This window comes from Scardinius erythrophthalmus (genome assembly GCF_964197995.2).
Source record: "Scardinius erythrophthalmus genome assembly, chromosome: 5".
In the NCBI taxonomy this organism is placed as follows: Eukaryota; Metazoa; Chordata; class Actinopteri; order Cypriniformes; family Leuciscidae; genus Scardinius; species Scardinius erythrophthalmus.
In genome coordinates this window covers 4,831,924-4,851,858 of record NC_138225.1, presented here as the reverse complement: position 1 = coordinate 4,851,858, position 19,935 = coordinate 4,831,924, and the positions used below count along the sequence as shown (strand labels likewise).

At 36.3% G+C, this 19,935-nt stretch overlaps 1 protein-coding gene across 2 annotated transcripts in view; it reads left to right on the top strand.

The window, feature by feature from the left end:
* Positions 1-19,935, top strand: part of LOC308691447 (ras-specific guanine nucleotide-releasing factor RalGPS1) — a 165,540-nt gene that overhangs the window by 43,791 nt on the left and 101,814 nt on the right. For both annotated transcript variants that reach the window (XM_081366649.1, XM_081366650.1), the window contains exons 7-8: positions 2,361-2,453; positions 17,219-17,345. In XM_081366649.1, coding sequence (XP_081222775.1) covers positions 2,361-2,453; positions 17,219-17,345 — 220 coding nt within the window. The remainder of the gene's footprint in view (positions 1-2,360; positions 2,454-17,218; positions 17,346-19,935) is intronic.

Sequence of the window (19,935 nt, the reverse complement as noted above, 5' to 3'; positions counted from 1 at the left end):
GAGCTGTTCGGACCAATCAAATTGTCAGGGCGGGCTTTATACGATGATGGACAGATGATCAACTGTAACGTAATCATCCACGTCACCAATGAGCGCTTGGGTTGAATTAGTTTACAACAAAGACGACTGCCGCTGGAGAATTGAGATTTCACGAGTTCACACTTACAAATAAGTCAGATAGAATAAATGCATATTTGGCGTGCTGTCCGAGGAGAGGCTCCGGGCTCGGTATTCGGCCCGAACCCAGAGTACTCCCCCCGTATTCCTGGCTGTGGAAGAACAAGCCAAGAGTGAGCGGAGGGATGCTGAAAACTGTCAAGGAATGTTAGGCGAGTTGACAGAGTGAATAATTATATGCTTCCTCTCATGCTGATAGGGTTAGTGCTCCTCCCGAACTTTATGAAACATCATGTGTAGATTCCGCCATCGCGTCTGTTATAGAAGATATCGACAGCGCATTAATTTGAAAAGAGGAACAGAGAACCGCGATCAAGGCATTTGTCGATCGGAAAGATGAATGAAGAACATACGCCACTTACTCCGTTGCTCTGATTGGTTGTAGGTCTATCCAATTGAGTGCAGAGGCATTTTCTCTCCTGGTTCGGTTGAAACACGCCCCATAATCACAGCCCAGTGGAGCAGTATCAGACTCACATTCTGACTAGAATCTGAGTATGACGACGTCATCGAAAACACATTCGACCAGATCGCTTTCATAGTGTAAACGCTCATGTGGTCGAGTGTGTTCAAACAGACACAAAGGACTGTCTACTCTCCTCCTACTGATCTAATGAGTAAACATTATGGGAAGAGCTCTAGCCAGATGGGATATAAACTTTGGCGGCTGAAGACTAAAGTTTGAGCTAAAGTGTTCGGCTGGTCTTGTGACTGTCAGAGCAGAAACTAAAGCTGCTGCTCTCTGTATGTTTTTTGCTTGTTTTAAATGGCTGATTTTGTCCATTAGATCAAAAGTAAAAAAATAAATAAAATAAAAACATACATTTACCCACCTATAGACCCTCTTCTCGAAGAAATCAGGACAGAAGTGGTTGAAAGTGTCTCTCTTGTCTATTTGTGATCCGATCGAACAAAACACATCTTAATACCAGGAGTAAACGGGGCTTTAGAAGGCAGCATAACGAGCTAAAGAGCAATTAGGTCTGCATTAGATATACCGAGAAATGTTTCTCTAATGATGTTGAATTGCTCCAGCTGTGTCGTGCTGCAGTTGTGCATGTTGTGAGATGATGTTTGTGAGTCTGTCCAACTTCGACGGCTCACCTCATTAGTGTGTGGACTACAGATTATTATACAGTATGCTCCGACTTTGAAATGAGGTGCCATTACAGTCGGTTGGCACACACTAAGCGATCAACAAAGCATTATTATTTAGTTTTATATAACTATGCATGAATTTTACTTTATGTCCTTCAAATATCCATTACTTTACTTGAAGAGCTTAATGAAGTCCAGATATTTACAATAAATAGAATGTGTTATAATAAACTTTTTATAATAAACGTTTTTTTTTCTTCTAATTTACTTCTATATGGTTTGGAAAGGTTTAGTCTCACTATATAAATGCTACATTAGGGCTAATGATTTAGCAGCAGTTATTTTTATATATATTGCACACTTTTTTCTTTTATCTTTTTTTTAATAACTTAACTTTTTTAATAAAATAACTGTTTGCCCACCCTTTGGTTTTTCATCCGGATAATCTGGCTCTCAAAAGAAAGTAAACTCATCAAAACAAGCCACGTCAATGAAGCGGCTCAGATATCAAGACTCGTGAGCCATCCTTCAGATATCTCATGACTGAATCTCAGAGGAACACTTGCTGACAGAACAAAAGCTGAGAAAAACACTCAGATTGTAGTCATCACGTGTCATGGCGTCGATTCGGCTGTGCCAAATTCGCTGAAGCGAGCACAAAGCAGTTTTCCATCATTTGATGGGTATTCATTGTGGGAGTAATGATGAAAGCAGGTCTGTATCTATCTGAAGGTCACTGTCTTTTAGTGGATGGCGTCCAATCAGAGAGCAGTAAAGGGACTTTTGAGTGTGGGCGGTATCGGTCACATCATCTAACCTAACAAACAGACAGTAGTGCATGTCTGCTTCATTAGAAGAGCATGTGCATTTTCTCTGTTTTCACAAATTGCAACCTAGTCTTTTATGAAGTGAGAACTTTTCATAGCAAAACATGATCAAATAAAATGCAACCAGTAAAACGGAAGTGGTTGCTACATAAATATACTCTTTGACTCGCTCGCGCTCTTTAAACAGCCTTTTACTGGTTTGTGCATTGAGTTTTCTGAACTGTATAGCAATTCACCACTTGCTTTCTATGTGTGCAGAAACTTCTAGAGCTGAATAACCTTCATTCTATGGTGTCGGTGGTGTCGGCACTGCAAAGCGCTCCCATCTTTAGATTGAGCAAGACCTGGGCGGTAAGACAAACTTATTTGATGACACTTATTAAATATTTACTTTATTGAATGAATCTGAGGCTGTCCTCGAGGAGAGGTTTAGTCAGAGGATAGTTTTCTGTCCCCACGGTATAGCTAAATACAGCCAGACTCGCCATAGACCTCAAACCTTTGGCTATTTAATCATAATATCTGAATTCTAAAAATGTTTTGCTCATAAATCATGGTAAGTATGTTTTCTGGACTTTGCCCACTTAGTCCTGTAATTATTTTTTCCCTGCTCACTTTGAAACTGATGCTTTTTAACACAACCGTTCCACTTAAAGCATGTCGTTTAAAATGGAAAATTATTCTCTAGAATTGTAACTTTGTGGAAAGAGACGTGGAATCCAAACATGACACTTCTCTCATCATATTCTATACTGTATGGTTTTTAATAAGAGTAGATTATTAATAATAACTAGTGATGCACCCGCATGAAAAGTTTGGCCGAAACCAAAACTGAAGTTCTGAACAAATAGAGATGAAAACCCGAAAGCAAAAAGTGCTCGTTTTAAAGTAAAGCTCACCCAGAATGTTTTTGAAAGAAGTCTCTTCTGCTCAACGAGGCTGCATTTATTTGATCAGAAATTCAGTAAAAACTGTAATATTGCAAAATATTTTTACAATTTCAAAATAAGATGTGTAATAAAATGTAATTTATCCCTGTGAGCAAAGCTGAATTTTCAGCATCATTACTCCAGTCTTCAGTGTCACATGATCCTTCAGAAATCATAATTAAAAAGATAATAGCTACTTTTTTTTCCTCACAATTATGAATTTACATCTATAACTCGCAATTGCAAGTTTATATCTTGCAATTTTGAGAAAAAAAAAGTCAGAAATGTGAGATATAAACTTGCAATTGCTAGTTATAAAGTCAGAATTGTGAGATAAACTCACAATTTCCTTTTTTATTTTTTATTCAGTGGCAGAAACAAGCTTCCATAGAATTGAGACAATTTACCAGCCAGAAATATTTTTAACAGCCCATTCTCTATTTTTTGCATAATTTCCTTATATCTGTTTTTGTTTTGTCAGACCATTTCTTGCATTTTATTCGTCTACATTGCTTGCATCAGATGAAAACCTAGAAGGGAGGGTCAGGCTGTCGTTCTTATGCAGTATTAAATTAAATCATGCATTATGTTGTAATTCCTAAATGCTTTTTGGTCTGTAAGTGCATGTTATTTACATGCCAAAACCAGGCTGCACTCACATTTGTAATGACAAGACTCAATTTTTGACCTTTGACCGCTTCATGATGACTAGTTTACTGGTGGATGTCTGATCATGCTGTTCTTTCTGCCACTCTTGATCAAGATGATCGTGATGATTTTCTTCTCGTATGGTCTTGATTGTCCAGGGCTTTTTAAATCCAGCTTATTATTTTTTATTTATTTTTTTGCCTCTATTTGTAGTAGAAGACAAGAAATGGCTTCAATGGCCAGATTACTCACATCACAGCTCAATGTATCCAGTGCTTTTGTTTGAATCCGGCAACATGCAGAAGCTTTAGAGAGTTTTACTGGTTAAAAACTGAATGTCTGGGTGCGTGTCTTTTGGCACTCGCCGTTGGACCCTCTTACTCTTCACATCTGAGGCCCGATGACCACTTCCCCTAAAAATGAACAGATGTTTGAAATAGGGAGAGAAATTATGCTCTTAGGAAGTGTTCATCACTAAAATAAATGTATAATTTCCTGTACTTTCTTTCAATGAACAGTATGACCTTCAAAGTACTAGAAACTTTGAATTTTCCACTTGATTTTGGCCTCTGCTTTCAAAACCTGTTGATTGGCCTCTCTGTCTGCTTCCTACTGTCCTCTAAAGGCTGGGATACATGACTTTTACACAGATTTTTACCACTATTTGCAGTCTGGTTCAGTCGACAATACTGTAGTTGCCGAAAGTCTGCGGCAGTCTGCAGATTTTGGCCCCTCGGAAATTCGGAACTGACAGATTCAGATTTCTTTTTTTTTGTGATGTGAACAGACTCTGATTTTTATCCAATTTTTTTTGATTCCATCAAATCGGATGATATCAAAACTTGTTCGATATTTTGAGCCGGTTTTAGAACGCATAAGAATATGCGTAACATAATTGTTAATGCATAACAATAGCCTCAATATTTGACTCATCAGCATAGATAAAATGACTGACTACGCCTGTTATAATCTAGAGTCATTACTGACCAAACGCACTTACAGAGTCACTACAACAACGTCTCATGTGTTGCGCAAGTTTGTTGTGTTTGGAACGATTTGAAAGTCTGGTAGTGTATGACCCTCAGTCGTTTAGTGTATGATGCCTGGTTTTTCTCTGCAACCATTTGCAAATTCAGCAATTGTATGATGATGACTACTGTTTTAAAATCTGTTCAGATTGTATTCCAGCTTTAAAGCACTGTCCCAAATTAATTTCGAGTTCAATTTCGAATGCTTTTTAAATTCCCAATGTAGTTTCTGATTATTAATTGAACTTGAGCTAGCAAACAGGATGCAGAATTATATTTAAATAAGGAAGTACAGATAAAATCAATTTAAGTTAAACAAAAAACATAACAATTTTTTTACTAGAAAAGCAAAGATTTCAAAATTAGCTTGACAAAGTTTGAATAGTAGTTTAAAACATTGTATGGCTTAATGAACAGCGAGGATTTAGTGGGTGTATGTACACTACCGGTCAAATGTTTGCATAATGTTCTCAGCATTGTAATTATAGCATATTTATAATAATCTAATGTGCCAGATTTAACTTTTTGATGTTGTTGGATGTTGTATGAATACTTTAATCAAAAAAGAAGTCTTAGAAGGGAACGTTGTACTGGAACCCTCAGATCAAGTCAAGTCAAGTCACCTTTATTTATATAGCACTTTTTACAATACAGATTGTTTCAAAGCAGCTTTACAGTGATACTGTTTCTGCTGTCCAGCGGATCTAGAAGAAAATATTGTCATTGTCCAGCTGAAGTAGGTTTAGATCATAGGTTTTGTAACAGCTAAGCACCGATGTCAGATCCATAATGTCGCTTAAACTCAATAACTCTTCAAAATGCAATGCTTTTGCTATTCCTTTTATGATTTTTTAGCTCCAGGTTTAGTTCAGTGATGCTTACCTCTGCATTGGCTATTGATGATGCCAAGATCAACTTTGCAGGCATGTTTATGGCCCTGTCCATCCACCCTCAGAGGAACACCAGGGACCGCTTAAAAACTGTTCCTCAGCCGACGAGTGTCCGTGGCGCCGGAGGTTTGGCGTTAGTCAAGGTGACGTGGATGAGAGATATTAATTTATGTACAGCATAAGAACTAGGAACGTATCTGATATAATGCGAAGCCCAGATTCATGGACAAAACGCAAGGGATAGTACATAAAATATGATGTCAGGGGAACAACACAAATTTGGAATAATGATTGATTGTTGATTCAAAAGCTCAAGGCTGTAATCATTGATGTCCTGCAGCAAATTCACATTGTTATTATTAAAGGCAAGTATCACTGTTGCTGTTGCTCAATACTTATACTAGGCAAGATGCAACAGCTGTCCAAGGGCAAGCAATGAATCCATACACACTTAAAGGGATAGTTCACCCAAAAATATAAATTAGCCCATGATTTACCCTCAAGCCTTCCTATGTGTATACAGTATGACTTTCTTCTTTCAGATGAATACAATCGAAGTTATATTAAAATAATCCCTGGCTTCTCCAAGCTTTATAATGGCAGTGAATGGTGGAGAAAAATTTGAAGCCCAAAAAAGTGCATCCCTAAACAAATAAGGTTGGGCAACAAACTCAAGCTCATTAATTTTTTTCTTTTTAGACTTCTAATTTGTGAATGGTGTTTTGTTTTTCGTCAATACGTCACGCGTGAGTTCAAGGGTCACTCTTTCACTGTAAATCGATGCGTACGGCCGTCTGTCGAAGCTAGTTATTTTAGTCGATAAAGTTCAGTTCATAGCAATTAAACTTTAATCGATTTGACAGCAGTGTTATTTTAGTATTATTTTTATACTGCTATAATTTTCATTAATATTTTTTGAATTTGCTTTCAATTTTATATTTTCCATGTTAATTTTATTTGTATTTTATTTGTATTATTTATTTTAAATATTACTATTTAATATTCATATTTAACAGATTTTTTCCAAATTTTCAATGAAGTTTGATGAAGTTTTCATCCAATATTTAATTTTATTTCAGTTGACATAAAATGTTTTTAATAGTTCTAGTTAACGATAATAACCCTGATTGACAGCCCTGCTTGTTGTTTCATTTCTTGCCTGGTTTTGATTGATTTGAACAGACCAAAACGCATTAAACTGGCTTGTAACCCGTCACACATTATTTGTGCTACATGAATGATACCTCAACAATCCACAATGGTGAATATTGGGCAAGTATGACTGGAGAAAACAGGAAAGTATTACATGGTTAGCCAACAAACTTTATGGCCCATCTGCAGGTATGAGCTGGATGAGACTGGGCTGTACTGTATTGAAAGCAGCCCAGGTCTAATTAATCCTGCGAGACCAGTAGCGCTTGTTTTATCCTCTATCCTCACACCTGCTCTCTCAGCCAGAGACCTGCCAGCTCCTGCACACATTTTCCTGCTCGCTCAACCCATTATGGCACCATAAAGAGCAGAACAGGAGCTTTTTCAGTGGCTTTGTTCGCAAAAGGGCCACTTCAATCCCTACTGTTGAAATTGAAAAAAGAAGATTATACAGTGTTCTCCAGTAGGATTTGCCTGACGTTTCAGAGCTTTTCAGCAGACATCAACAGCTGGCACTGCAGAAAATTGATTTGAATTACAGATGGAGGAAATATTGGCTAATATTCGATGTTAGGCATGCATTAGTGAAACCACCTGAAACATGGTATATCCGCTTTCAACACCCTAAAGGCCAGAACCACCGCTAGACGATTTCCAAAACCATGATTTAGATGAGATGCGACTTTTACCAGAAGGAACTCTGTTAGCTGCATTACAGGCTTCATTGATGGGAAAGGTCAGAGTACTTTGGACATTATTTTTATTTATTTATATTTGCATGCAATAGAATCTCTCTCAGGTATTCAGATGTCCCACAGGTCATCTTGGGCTTTGATCAATGAATGCTTCACCCCATACGGCTAAATGATTTCCAGTAAAACAAAGATTAGTTGAGTACAAGAAAAGAAAATACATGTTCAGTCTTTCTAGTTCTAAAATTCAGTTTTTATTAAATGCATTACTTGCTTTTTTTGTAATTATTTGTGAAATTTACTAGCAGTTTCTGAGTGAAAATTGTCTCAAAGTATATCCTACACAAAGTCATTTTTGTTTGATAGTGCAACATGAAATATGTAGTACTTGTGTGTAGCGATTATTTTGATAATCAACTAATATGTAGATTCTTTTTTTTCTAAATCTTTTTTTATTTGTGATCCAAAAATTATTTATTGTTTTGCAAAATGATTGAACATCCTGCCCAATATAGTCCTCTAAAAATTTAGTAATTTGAATGCAGGAACAATATAGGCAATGTATCAATAGCCATGTTTCCATCCACATTTTTTTTATACAGATTGTGAGTTATCACATACAAAATGCTGAATGGAAATGCCAAGATATGCATAAATTCTAAAAGTATTCACTGAATTGAGGTGGAACATTTTTTTTACGCGATAAGACACATAAGATATGATGGAAACACGTTTACCGCATAAATCCATCAATGCGCAACAAGAAACTCAGCAGAGGATGTGATTGGATAATTGGACTAACCAGCGGACCAATCCCATCACGGCATCTCAAGTGTTGGTTTGGTGGTTCTGAAACGCCTGAGTCAAAGTCCGTCATCAGAATGATTTGGTTTCATTCCCTCCAGAAGCGTCTCACACGATTGTGTTTCCAAACACCAGCATCCGAACACAAGAGAACATGACAACGTTTATTGTTTCGTCTGACGCTCTGAGACTCATTCATGATAGAGCAGAAAAGAGTCACAGTTTCTTCCCTGATTGAAACAACATCCATTTTTATTAGAGATATGATGTGCCAATTTAAAAGGAAGTGACAATTTTGTTCTCTCCAGCAAGGTAAATACAATAAGCTATGTATTGTCTGTCATAATGTCGGAGTGTTATTCATGGTCTGTTGTGGTAATTTTTTTAATGTTCGATGGTTGAAGGGAGAGTAGAAATATTGTCATCTCATTGTACCCTGTTTTTGAAAATGCTTATTGCATAAGCATAGAGAAAACCTTTGCTGATTGTTTACGGTTTAGCGGAAGTCACTCCCATAATTCGTGCAAAGTGTCATTGGGTGTAGTAGGGAAAAGGTGGATAAAGAATATGGGTGAGCTGAGAACTGTCAAAACTCAACGAGGAGGAGGTCTTTCTGGCCACTGTGAGTACCTGACATCTGCCTGACACAATGTCCAGAATCCAGCTGCATAATCCAGGGAGCAGTTCAGGACAACAGCCTGGAGTTATGGGTCAAACCAGGGCGCTAAATCCTGAGCTGTTGTCCACGAACAAACCATATTCTCACAGACGGGTCCAGATTTAGATGAGAGCGAAAGAGCAGTGCAAAATGAAGGCCATGACATCAATCATATCTATGACTCTATGATGCTGGTCTTAAATTATCTGTTATGTTGTTTCCAACAGGGTTGTGCACCATTCTGAATTGTTTTGAGAAAACCTTTTAATTTACAGTTCATGGATCCTGAATTGAGTTTTGGAACATGTTGAAAAAGCCTTGAAGTTTGAGGGCCCTATTTTAACGATCTAAGCGCATGGCACACGTTCACTTAGGGTGCGTGTCCAAATCCACTTTTGCTAGTTTAACGATGGGAAAGATGGTCGGCGCTCCCGGCGCATGGTGCATAATGAGTGTGTTTTGGGATTTACGTGCATTAATCCAATCAGAGTCTCATCTCCCATTCCCTTTAAATGCTAGTTGCGCTCGCGCCATGGCAGATTCGCTATTTACATGACGGAATTTGATAGTGGAAAGACCGAACGCGTCTCCAGAGCGCAAACGGATCTGCTCGTGTGCAAGATTAAAGTGCGCAAGCAGAACATCTACAGGACAAGCCGGATTCCACCATATCTTTATGTACACAATAATAATATTTTACATTGTAATCCTTTTATTTGTAATATTAGGCTAGTTTATGTGCCCTGTGTGTGTAATAAGCAGAGTGTACGCACGTTGTGGATCCGCCTATAGGCGCACATTACTAACGCGCTCATTAAATAACAAAAAAAAAATATCGCGCCATTGACTTTAGACCAGGTTTCAGTTGGTCAATGGCTCAGTCTATTTCTGTTGCCTCAAAATGCCCATGGGCACACAGATGAGCACAAATGCATTTGCTATTTAAACAACGTGGCGCAGGACGTGAAAATGATAACTGCGTTGGGCTGAAACTAGCAAAACACACTTGCGTCGCACCTGGTGCTGCATTGCGCCGGGTGTAATATAGGGCCCTGAGAGTTTATAGGCTTTGAAAAATTATAGATTTTTATATTTCATCATATTTAAAACGTCTTTTTCCGGAAAAAAGGTAGATTACTTGAAACCCTTATGTAGATCTATAATTTATTATAAAGGTATTCATAATGTACATTTTAGTGCATTATATATTTTCATAAATAGGTTAAAATGCATTATAATTTGCACATTCCTTGTTACATCTTAATTTGGTTGATGTGTTTTAATGCATTCTTCTTTCTAAAAGTGTAACAATAGATATATACAGTACGTATTAATGTATTATAACTGTGGTTACAATTATTCATGAGACCATATAATGCATTATAAGGTTAATTACAAGGCATAATCAATGCATTTCATCAATTAAAGTGTTACCGAACTCTTAATTTCCCAGAATGCATCACGTGTGCAATTCCCCTTACTGTTGTTCTGATTCAGATTCCAATTCCAATCCTCTATTTTGTTACTAATTCACTTTAAATTCACACACATGAGTTGAATGGGAACTAATCTTTAATTTTTCACAACCCTGGTTTCCAAGCTAACTTATAATTGGATCAATGCTTTCTTGGACCTGAAAGCGCTTTGGCTTTTTAATTGACAGAATAACAAAGCTAGATTGAGACGTTAAACTGACTCTTAATCCATCTGACAGCGTTTCCATTGATCGTCTTTCGTGTGACTGTGGAATAAAAGTCTAGTCTGCCAGGATTCCTCATGTCAGTTCTTCCCTACGTTAAACTTTTATGATTACTGTGGGAACAGGCATCTGTGAGGCATGTAATAACATAAAGCATTTGTTCTAGACGGTTAAATAAAAACGCCTGCAAATAGTCATTCTCAAATGCTTTTAACATTTTGATATTTGGACACAGTGGAAGAATGTGGTTATATCTCATGAAGCCTTTGAAATGCTAAAAGCTGGAAAGTTTGAACATTTGAAATGGAAGATTTAAAGGCATAAATATTAGTAGTATAACTTGAAGTGTAACAAAAAGAAAATAGTGTAATATTATCACATTATTTTTAAATTTACTGTACAATCACAATATATGACAAAATAATCACAATATAACTTTTTGGCCAAGTTGTGCAGTGATTATGTATATCAATAATTTTAAAATAAAAACAATCATAAGACACTTACTTTAAAAAAAAAAAAATGCAAATGTGTCGTTAAATATTGAAATAGTAATTTAAGATCTCAGGGGGTACTTCAACATTAAATATTTTACTTTTAAGAGGTTTGTCTGACCAAAGGTTTCATAAACCCTACACTACAGTAATAAGACACATCCAGTTTATTACTTATTTGTTAGTGTGTTTTTCCTTGTAATTTTGGAGTTAAATATTATTTGGACATTTTATTGAGAGGTTTCCTGAGATCAAGTCATGGTGAAAATTAATATTATTTTAACTGATATTGAATTAGATATTATAAATATAATAGCTCAATGTATACAAATATTTTAATCATATATATATATATATTTTAAAACAAAATTTGGTAACATTTTATTTTAAGGTGACGTAATGACACGTTACTACATGTACAGTAATTACAGTAACTTATGCATAATTACAAGTAACTAACCCTAAACCTAACCCAAACCGTAACTCTATAGCAAGTACATGTAGTTAATTAATATAACTCAGTACGGTTACACTTTACTTTAAGGTGTCATTGTTACAATGTAATTATACATTTAAGTACTGAGTAATAATAATTTACAACATGTACTTACTATAGGGTTAGGGTAGGATTATGATTTGGTTGAGGGTTAGTTGCATGTAATTATGCATCATTTACTGTTATTACTTTGTTAAGTGCATGTAACATATGTAGACTAAAATAAAGTGTTACCCTCAGTACTTATTTGAGTTAGTACAATGTAACTACATCATCTTAAAATAAAATGTAACCCAAAGTTTTTTCAGTATTTGAAGCCCTTACAGCACATCGCAAATCTTATAGAAATATGTTCCAAATTCCAAAAAAAAAAAAAATACCTTCCTTGGTTTCTGTTCTTTTAGTTTGTGGTTACATGCGTTTAATTTATGTTTCCTTTTTTCCAGTTTGTTCGTAGTTCATGTAAGCACATCTGTGGACTCCAAGCTGTGTGTGTGTGTGTGTGTGTTTGCTTGCATACATGCCCGTGTTTCCTATAGGTCTCAACCACTTCCTCTTCCATTGCAATCCATCCGTGTTCACAGAGGGGATCAAAATCCATCCCTTCCCCGGTTCACGCAGATTCATCCATCACTTTTTCCATCTCAATGAAATCTGCTGCTCACCACAAACCTGAAACACGACACAGTGTCTTCCTAAACTTCTTATCCCACTGCCAACTATAACACCAAGATGCTGACTGTCCTAATTTCATGTCCCATTCCTCGTATCCCATTCCATATTCCATTTTATCGGGTCATTCTAAAGTTTCCATGCTGGTGGAGTTGAGTTCTCGTGTCTTTATAGTTCTGATCCTGACTGAACTTAGTCTGAAATCCCACTGTAAAAATGTTCCTATAGGCACTAAATAATGTTTGTCTGCTTGCATGTTTGGAAAGGATTGTGTCAGTGTGGAGTGATATATATTAAGGCTGTCTGCGCTGTAGGAATCAACTTTCCTCCTGTGCAATATCTTTTTCCATCAATCCCACTGCGCTGCTTCAGCCCTTTACAATATGTCCATGTAATTGGCATGTCCAGCTCACAGGTGAAGACTAACTCGTATTACAGTACTAACATTTAGTGGCGTTTGCTCAAGCATCCCTATTACTAATGCTCATACTACATTTTTTTAAGCTCAATCAGGGCTCTAGTAATGCAGAGGTCATCGGTTCGATTCCAAGGAAATGCATGAACTGATCATATTTGTACTTTGAATGCAATGTAAGCCGCTTTAGATAAATGCATAAATCTAAATATAATAGTCTAGTTGGATGTAAAAGTGTTAAAATATTGTATTTCTCTGGTCAGCCATAAACATTTAATCTGTAATAATCAAAATTCATGCAGACTTCATGCTCCCTTAAATTGGCTTGCAATGAAATTCCCCACATGTTCAGTGACTGTATTTACATTTAATGTGGCGTGCCTTTTTTATTAGTCTTTGTAATGTCCACTACCCTTCAAAAGCTTATTTATTTCTATATTAATTTATTAATACTTTTCAGCAAGGTTGCATTCAATTGATCAGACATGAAAGTAAAGACATTTATAATGTTTCAAAAGTTTTTGATTTCAAATAAATGCTGTTAAACTTTATATTCATCAAAGAATCCTGAAAAAAAAAATGTTTTCCACAAAACATGTTTTCAGCATTAATAATAATCAGAAATGTTTTATGAGCAGCAAATCATCATATTAGAATGATTTCTGAAGGATCATGTGACACTGAAGACTGGAGTAATGATGCTGAAAATTCAGCTTTAATCACATGGAATAAATTACATTTTTACTATATATTACAATAGAAAACAGTTATTTTAAATTGTAATAATATTTCCCAATATTACCATTTTTACGGCCATTTATCAAAAATAAATGCAGCCTTGATGAGCAGAAGAGACATAATCATATCAAGCGATCTGTAACAGATAAAGCAATATTTTGTTTAAAAACACTGTTTCTTGTGTGTTGCATTACTGTCTGATCCAGTGTATGACACTTTCGCAAGGCAATGCAAAGAGTTTTTTTTTCTACAGCTAATCTTCAGAGGGGTCTATATCATTTTTGTTGCTCAAGTAATCCTGTGTACATGTGTCTCTCTCGTACTGACTACATGACACGCATGAATCGCTGGACGAGGCTGAAGAGGTAATGATATAGAAGTAGGCGTTGATCTCTTTTGTCATATTGGAAGCTTGGCTTCAATAAGTCAAGTCAACCTTTTTTTTTTTTATAGCACATTTAAAAACAACAGAAGTTGACCCAAAGTGCTTTACAGATCAAGCAAGAATAAATAAACGCATTTAAATACAACATTATTCTATCAGCTTCAAAAAGCCATTTCATGATCTATTCAAAAGCCAACGAAAACAGATATGTTTTTAAAGAAGACTTAAAAATGGCTAGCGATGAAGATGACCTCACACGGAAAGGAAGACTATTCCATAATTTCGGACCCTTCACCAAAAAGGCACGTTCACCCTTAGATTTATAACGGCAACGAGGAACCGTCAATAGCAATTGGTCAGAAGACCTGAGTGCTCTGGTAAGGGTGTAAAAGGTCACTGATATATTTATACTAATATAAAAGCTCTTTCTGGACTAACAAGGAAGCTTTGAGTTCTGAAACTTGCAGGATATTTCTATAGTACAGTAACCTCTTGTATGTCAAAAGATCAAGGACAATTTGGAAAACCTCTTTAATTATTAATTCTGTCAAATGAGAACTTTCACCATTATGTACCAGCATTTTTATATACAGTAAATTATGCCTTTTTACGTATGGAAGTAAAATAATGCCAAATGTTTTTGAAACAAAAAAGGCTGTTGAATTGCACTACTTAAAAAACATTCGAAATGTTTTGGATTGAAATATTCACAGTTTAAATATTCAACCATGCTGAATTTCAGCTCATAAAAATGCAATGCATTAAAATGCAAACATGGTTAATGCAATGCATGCTTTTTTCAAGTAGTGCAATTCAACAGGCATTTTTGTTTCAAAAACATTTGGCATTATTTTACTTCCATATTTACAGCGGTTGTTTGAGTTTCTTGACCAGCACCTTGATGTTTCCTTCTCAAAGTCTTGAGCCCGAATGCACCACACCTCTGTTTTCTGCTATAGTCAGTGGAATTTCAAATGTGTCTATTTCTTCCCATCATGAGGTATTTACCACTGTAACTGCACAAGCTTTTAGCATTGTCCCCAAGAGCCTCGTAAAGCAGTAAGATGGCAGCTTCCATGAGCTCATGGCGTGAGCAGTCGGAGTGGTTATTAATGAGGCTCATGTTGGAGACCCGGCTCTCTGTCTCAGGAGTTTCGCACCATATGCCCGCTCTGGCTTTGGAGTTTTTGGTTGTATTTTGGAACAAGCTGGGTGGGCAAAGGTACAGAATAAACTATTAAAACCCTTCTGGGGGAAACAGGCCAAAATGTTTAGAATAGGAGAAGGTTTGCAATCGTTAGATTTGGTTTTCTTTTTCTTTTTTTTTTCACTTTAGATGTTGTTGCACTTGCAGAGTGGAGAAATAGCATTATATACAAATATATCATCATAAAACAACTGGTGACACTTTACAGTCTCACTAACATAATGCAGAAGCTAACATAAACTAACAGTAAACATAATATTTTACAGCATTTATTATCTTAGTAAAAATATAATTGCACATGTTAGTGCAAAGTACATTAAATAATGTTAACAAATACAGTATATCTTTTGATTTAAAAAATGCATTAGTAAATGTGTAACACTTTACAATAAGGTTCATTAGTCAACATTAGTTAACTACATTAGTTAGCGTGAACTAATAATGAACTTTTTAATGTTAATTTCAACATTTACTAATACTTTATAAAAATCTTGTTAGCATTGGTTAATGCACTGTGAACTAACATGAACAATCAATGAACAGCTTTATTTTTATTAACTAACATTAACAAAGATTAACAAATACAGTAACAAATGTATTGTTCATGGTTAGTTCATGTTAGTTAATACATTAACTAATGTTTACTAATGAACCTTATTGTAAAGTGTTAATAAACAATCTTCAACTGAAACCACCTTGAAAGCAAATCTGATAAGTTTTTAGTTCACATACTTCACTGTTAAAAAATAAAGTGTCCTGAAGTTTGATGCCATAGAAGAACCATTTTTGGTTCCTCAAAGAACCTTACATTGAACTGTTCTTAAAATAACATACTAAATGTAAAAAAAAAAAAAAAAAAAAAAAAAAAAAAGAACATTTAAAAAATCCAAATAACCTTTATTTCACTAAAAAAATAACCTTTTGTGGAATGGAAAGGTTCCTTGGATGTTAAAGATTCCTCATGGACTCACAGATGTCAATAAATAACATTTATTTTGTGTAGAGTTTAGCTTTGAAATCAGTAGGTCCCTAAATAGCAGCTTTATCTTCTCAGTTTGACCCTGATTTACCACACAAATGACAACTCCATATACATTATTACAGATTGTATGATTTCAACCTCCAGAAAACGTGTGTGTGTGTGTGTGTGTGTGTGTGTGTGTGTTTTCTCAGAGTGTGTAGCGCAGGTCAAACCCGGGGCATGACAGCTGTGAAGTCTAAAAGAAGCTTCAGAAACAGTTGGTCTGATAGTTTCTCTCCACAGGTTGTTCATCCATTCGGGTCGGGCTGCTAAAAGCCTTTGTTTGCATTTGCTCGGCATGTTGAGAAGATCCCCTTATGATCCACCAGCTGTGCTTATTCACTCTGTGCAACTGGACATAGATTTTAAATTGTGTTAGGGTCAATTCAACCCACTTTTGATTGTTAAACTGTTTGAGGCACTAGTTGAACTATTTATTTCTTATTGAATTTTGTGAATTTCTCATTTAGGATCATGAATGTGCATGCAAAGTTTCAACACATAGATTTGTTTTGGAAAGGCTGTACAAATTTTGGTTTCATCGATTGTGTTTGTGGTCAAATTGACCCCTCATTGGTTTCCATGCAATTTGCCAAGAATCAACACTTTGAAAAACAGCAAGAGTCAGGTAGAAAACAGAAAACCTTTATTGTAGCTTGACAAACATCAAAATGAAGTAACTCGATTTTAACACAAAAGAGGGTTAAATCTGTGTTTGGTAGGAATACAGTCCTGAACCACTTAAATACTGACAAGTCAATAAGAGACTGAAAGTCATTGTTCACTGAAAACTTAGTGACTAAAAAATGGTTTAGAATTTACTCTGAAACAATTTTCACTCAGAAATTGATAGTGAATTTCACAAATAATTACAAAGGCAAGTAACACATTGAATTAAACTTTACATTTTGAAGTCTAAAGCCTGAAATAGTATTTTCTTGTTTAAAAACTTCATTAATCTTGGTTTTATTAACAACAGTAACAGAATTAAAACAATGCATGGAAGGGAATCTGTAAGACGTGGTATTTGCTCTGCAGAACTGATTATTGTTGTTGGATTCAGCAGCATTTCCATGTGGGCCTGATCATGTGCAGCTTGTATCTCGTTGAACTTTTGTCAAGTAGCTTCCCAATATGGTCAGATGAAAAAACTAACAGAACTCCGCAACTTTCCTGTTTTTTCTTTAGCTGATCAATAGGAAGGACAAGGCCACGTTTGACAAGCTGGACTACCTGACGTCTAAAGAGCATAACTACGTCAGGATGAGAGAGTACATCCGCTCCCTAAAGATGGTGTCCTGCATCCCCTACCTGGGTGAGTCCTCATCTCTTCTCTCTCTCACACTCTCTTCCATTGCATGGTCCTAACCCGAGTTCAATTGCCCCCCCCCCCCCCCCCCCATTGCCACAGCTGGATTTGTGTTCACATTATATTATTTGGGTCCAAACCGGGATGCTTTTGCATCATCAAAGTAGCAGCTGTTTAGAGAACGTGGCAAAATACTGTACATAGCATTGCTCGCCTCACTTTTTTACATTTTGGTTTTTGAACCTTTGGTTAACAGCACTTGCGTCTGTCTGCCGTGAATGTGCTGCAAATGTTCTAAAGAGTGCGGGAGCCGATATGTGATATACATTCTCTCTGCTTGCAGCTTGTCAGGAAAGTAAGAACAGACACAAACACAGAGATTTATTGAATCGTACAGGGTTTGACATGAACTTTTTTTGCTCACCAGCCGCTGTGGCTAGTGGTTTTCCAAAGTTACTAGCCACTCAGCATTTTCGCTGGCCATAATTTTGACATCAATACCTTTCGGAAAAACTTAATATTATCTCATAATTTAGCAGCAGGGGTATTAGGCTGCTGTCACTTTAAGACTTGACGCACGGATCCATTGATTATACTGTTACACGTGTGTTTTCTTTCTCAACTGTTTACATTCACTTAGTCATGTCAAGCATTTCAGATATTTCAGTATCGATATGTATCGAAAAAATTATGTTTTAGATGCCTTTTTAAAAGACTACAGTTGACAAATCTATATATTATATATAAAATTCAACCTGCCAAAGTGGCTAGTAGGAGTGTGTGTGTGTGTTTGTGTGTGTGTTACGCCACTGCTGAAATACACACACATTTGGCTGGTGTTAATGTCAAGCCCTGGTCATCAATAGTTAATTTCCACGTTTTAGTACAATTGCGAATCAGCAGCGAACCGTACCGGAGTTCACGTGAACTGTTCCCCAGACCACCGTTTATATGCGGACTCGGGAATGGTTCACGGTTGTGTACCCGAGTTCGGAAAAAAACGTTCACGTCATCCAAACAAACCGAACTCTAACATCAACCAAACTTTTTGAACATCTCCTTCTCGACCAAGGAATCAGGGTTTGGCTGGATAGTGAAGCCCAGATCATGAAAGACACATGGGTTTTGTTATCATCCTTGGAATAAGGATTCCCAGCATTTGAATATGAAACATGTCTTATTATTTTATACATTTTTTCAGTGTGTTCCCATGTTCTCTCACACTAATGCATGTTGAACCCTAGTGTTTGTGCTCAGAACTCTAACAGAGATCACAGACGTACGGTTCTCATTACCTCACAGATTTTCAGTAAGTCTGTAGACTCAACAATAAATTGATTCCAAACCCCCTCTCCTGCTACAGCGATATCAATGATCAGAGATTGCTGGAAACTGTCTCATATTCTTCAGCCATTAGTCATTTACAGCTGCTGTTCTTATTTAACTCAAATTGGGAGAAGATGGAGGGATGCCGCATGGCACATATTAGATAGTCTGGGTTTGATTTGTAGAAACGTAAAGGTGCCATTTGTCCAGGATTGTCTGAGAAATTATATTGACATTTTGACAACCTTTCTTGGACAGAATATGCTCATGTTTTTGCAGTTTTGTTATTGGCATCACATGGTAGTTTTGCATACACAAACCTTCGACTAAACATCATACACTAAAAAGGATAAACATCCGTAGCAGCTCAATCTGGAATCAAGAACCTTCTACTTAGACAGTAAGAGATTGTTTGTCTGACTTGTAACGTTTTTTTGTGCAATTTAGATGATAATTGGCAGGCACGGAGAAACACTGAAACAACATTGTTTCCTTGCTTGCGTGCGACATTTCGGTGGGAGAGTTTAAAGCTGTTTTTTTTGGACTAAAAAGTGGTGTTTTTAACATGTTTGTTTAGTGAAGATAAAAGATAGAAATAACACAATTTTCATTAACAGCCCCTAAAATCTTGGACAGATTGACCAGTTTGAGTGTAAAATAGTTGTTATTGTGGTCTGTAGATCAGATTGGCATTCATTTACCATGTTTACATGTACACCGATAATGCGAGGGTCTTAAGGTCTTAATCGCAGTAAGATATTTACATGACACAAGCAGAACTCTTCACTCCAGTTTACATGCAATTTTCATTATTCTCATCTCATTCTCATCTAATCTCATTCATAAATTCAATTGCACCCTTATTTTAAAAGTCCTGTTTCAATTGGAAACACTCCACGTCACAGAAGTAAAATGTGTTGCATTTTATTTCAAAGTTTATAACTTTTGTTGTGACCTGCAAAAGTTAGATTTTTGCATGGTTAGTTCATCTTGATGATCTTCACAATTTAATGCAACTCATTGTGAATGTTCAAAGCCTAAATATAATCTACAAGTTGGAAAGTTTGAGTTGGATTAGTTTGCAAGAGCGCGAGTGTAAACACAACGTGGCTGTGAAAGCGACTAGTGAGTAGATGGATATTCATACTGACTGTAATGTATTTTCCAGCCTTTTACAAGGTTTTCCTCATTTGGAAACGAATGTTAAAGACACCCTTTTTCATTCATAACAACCAAGATGTCTGAGCAGCAAAGTATTGGGATTGTTCTC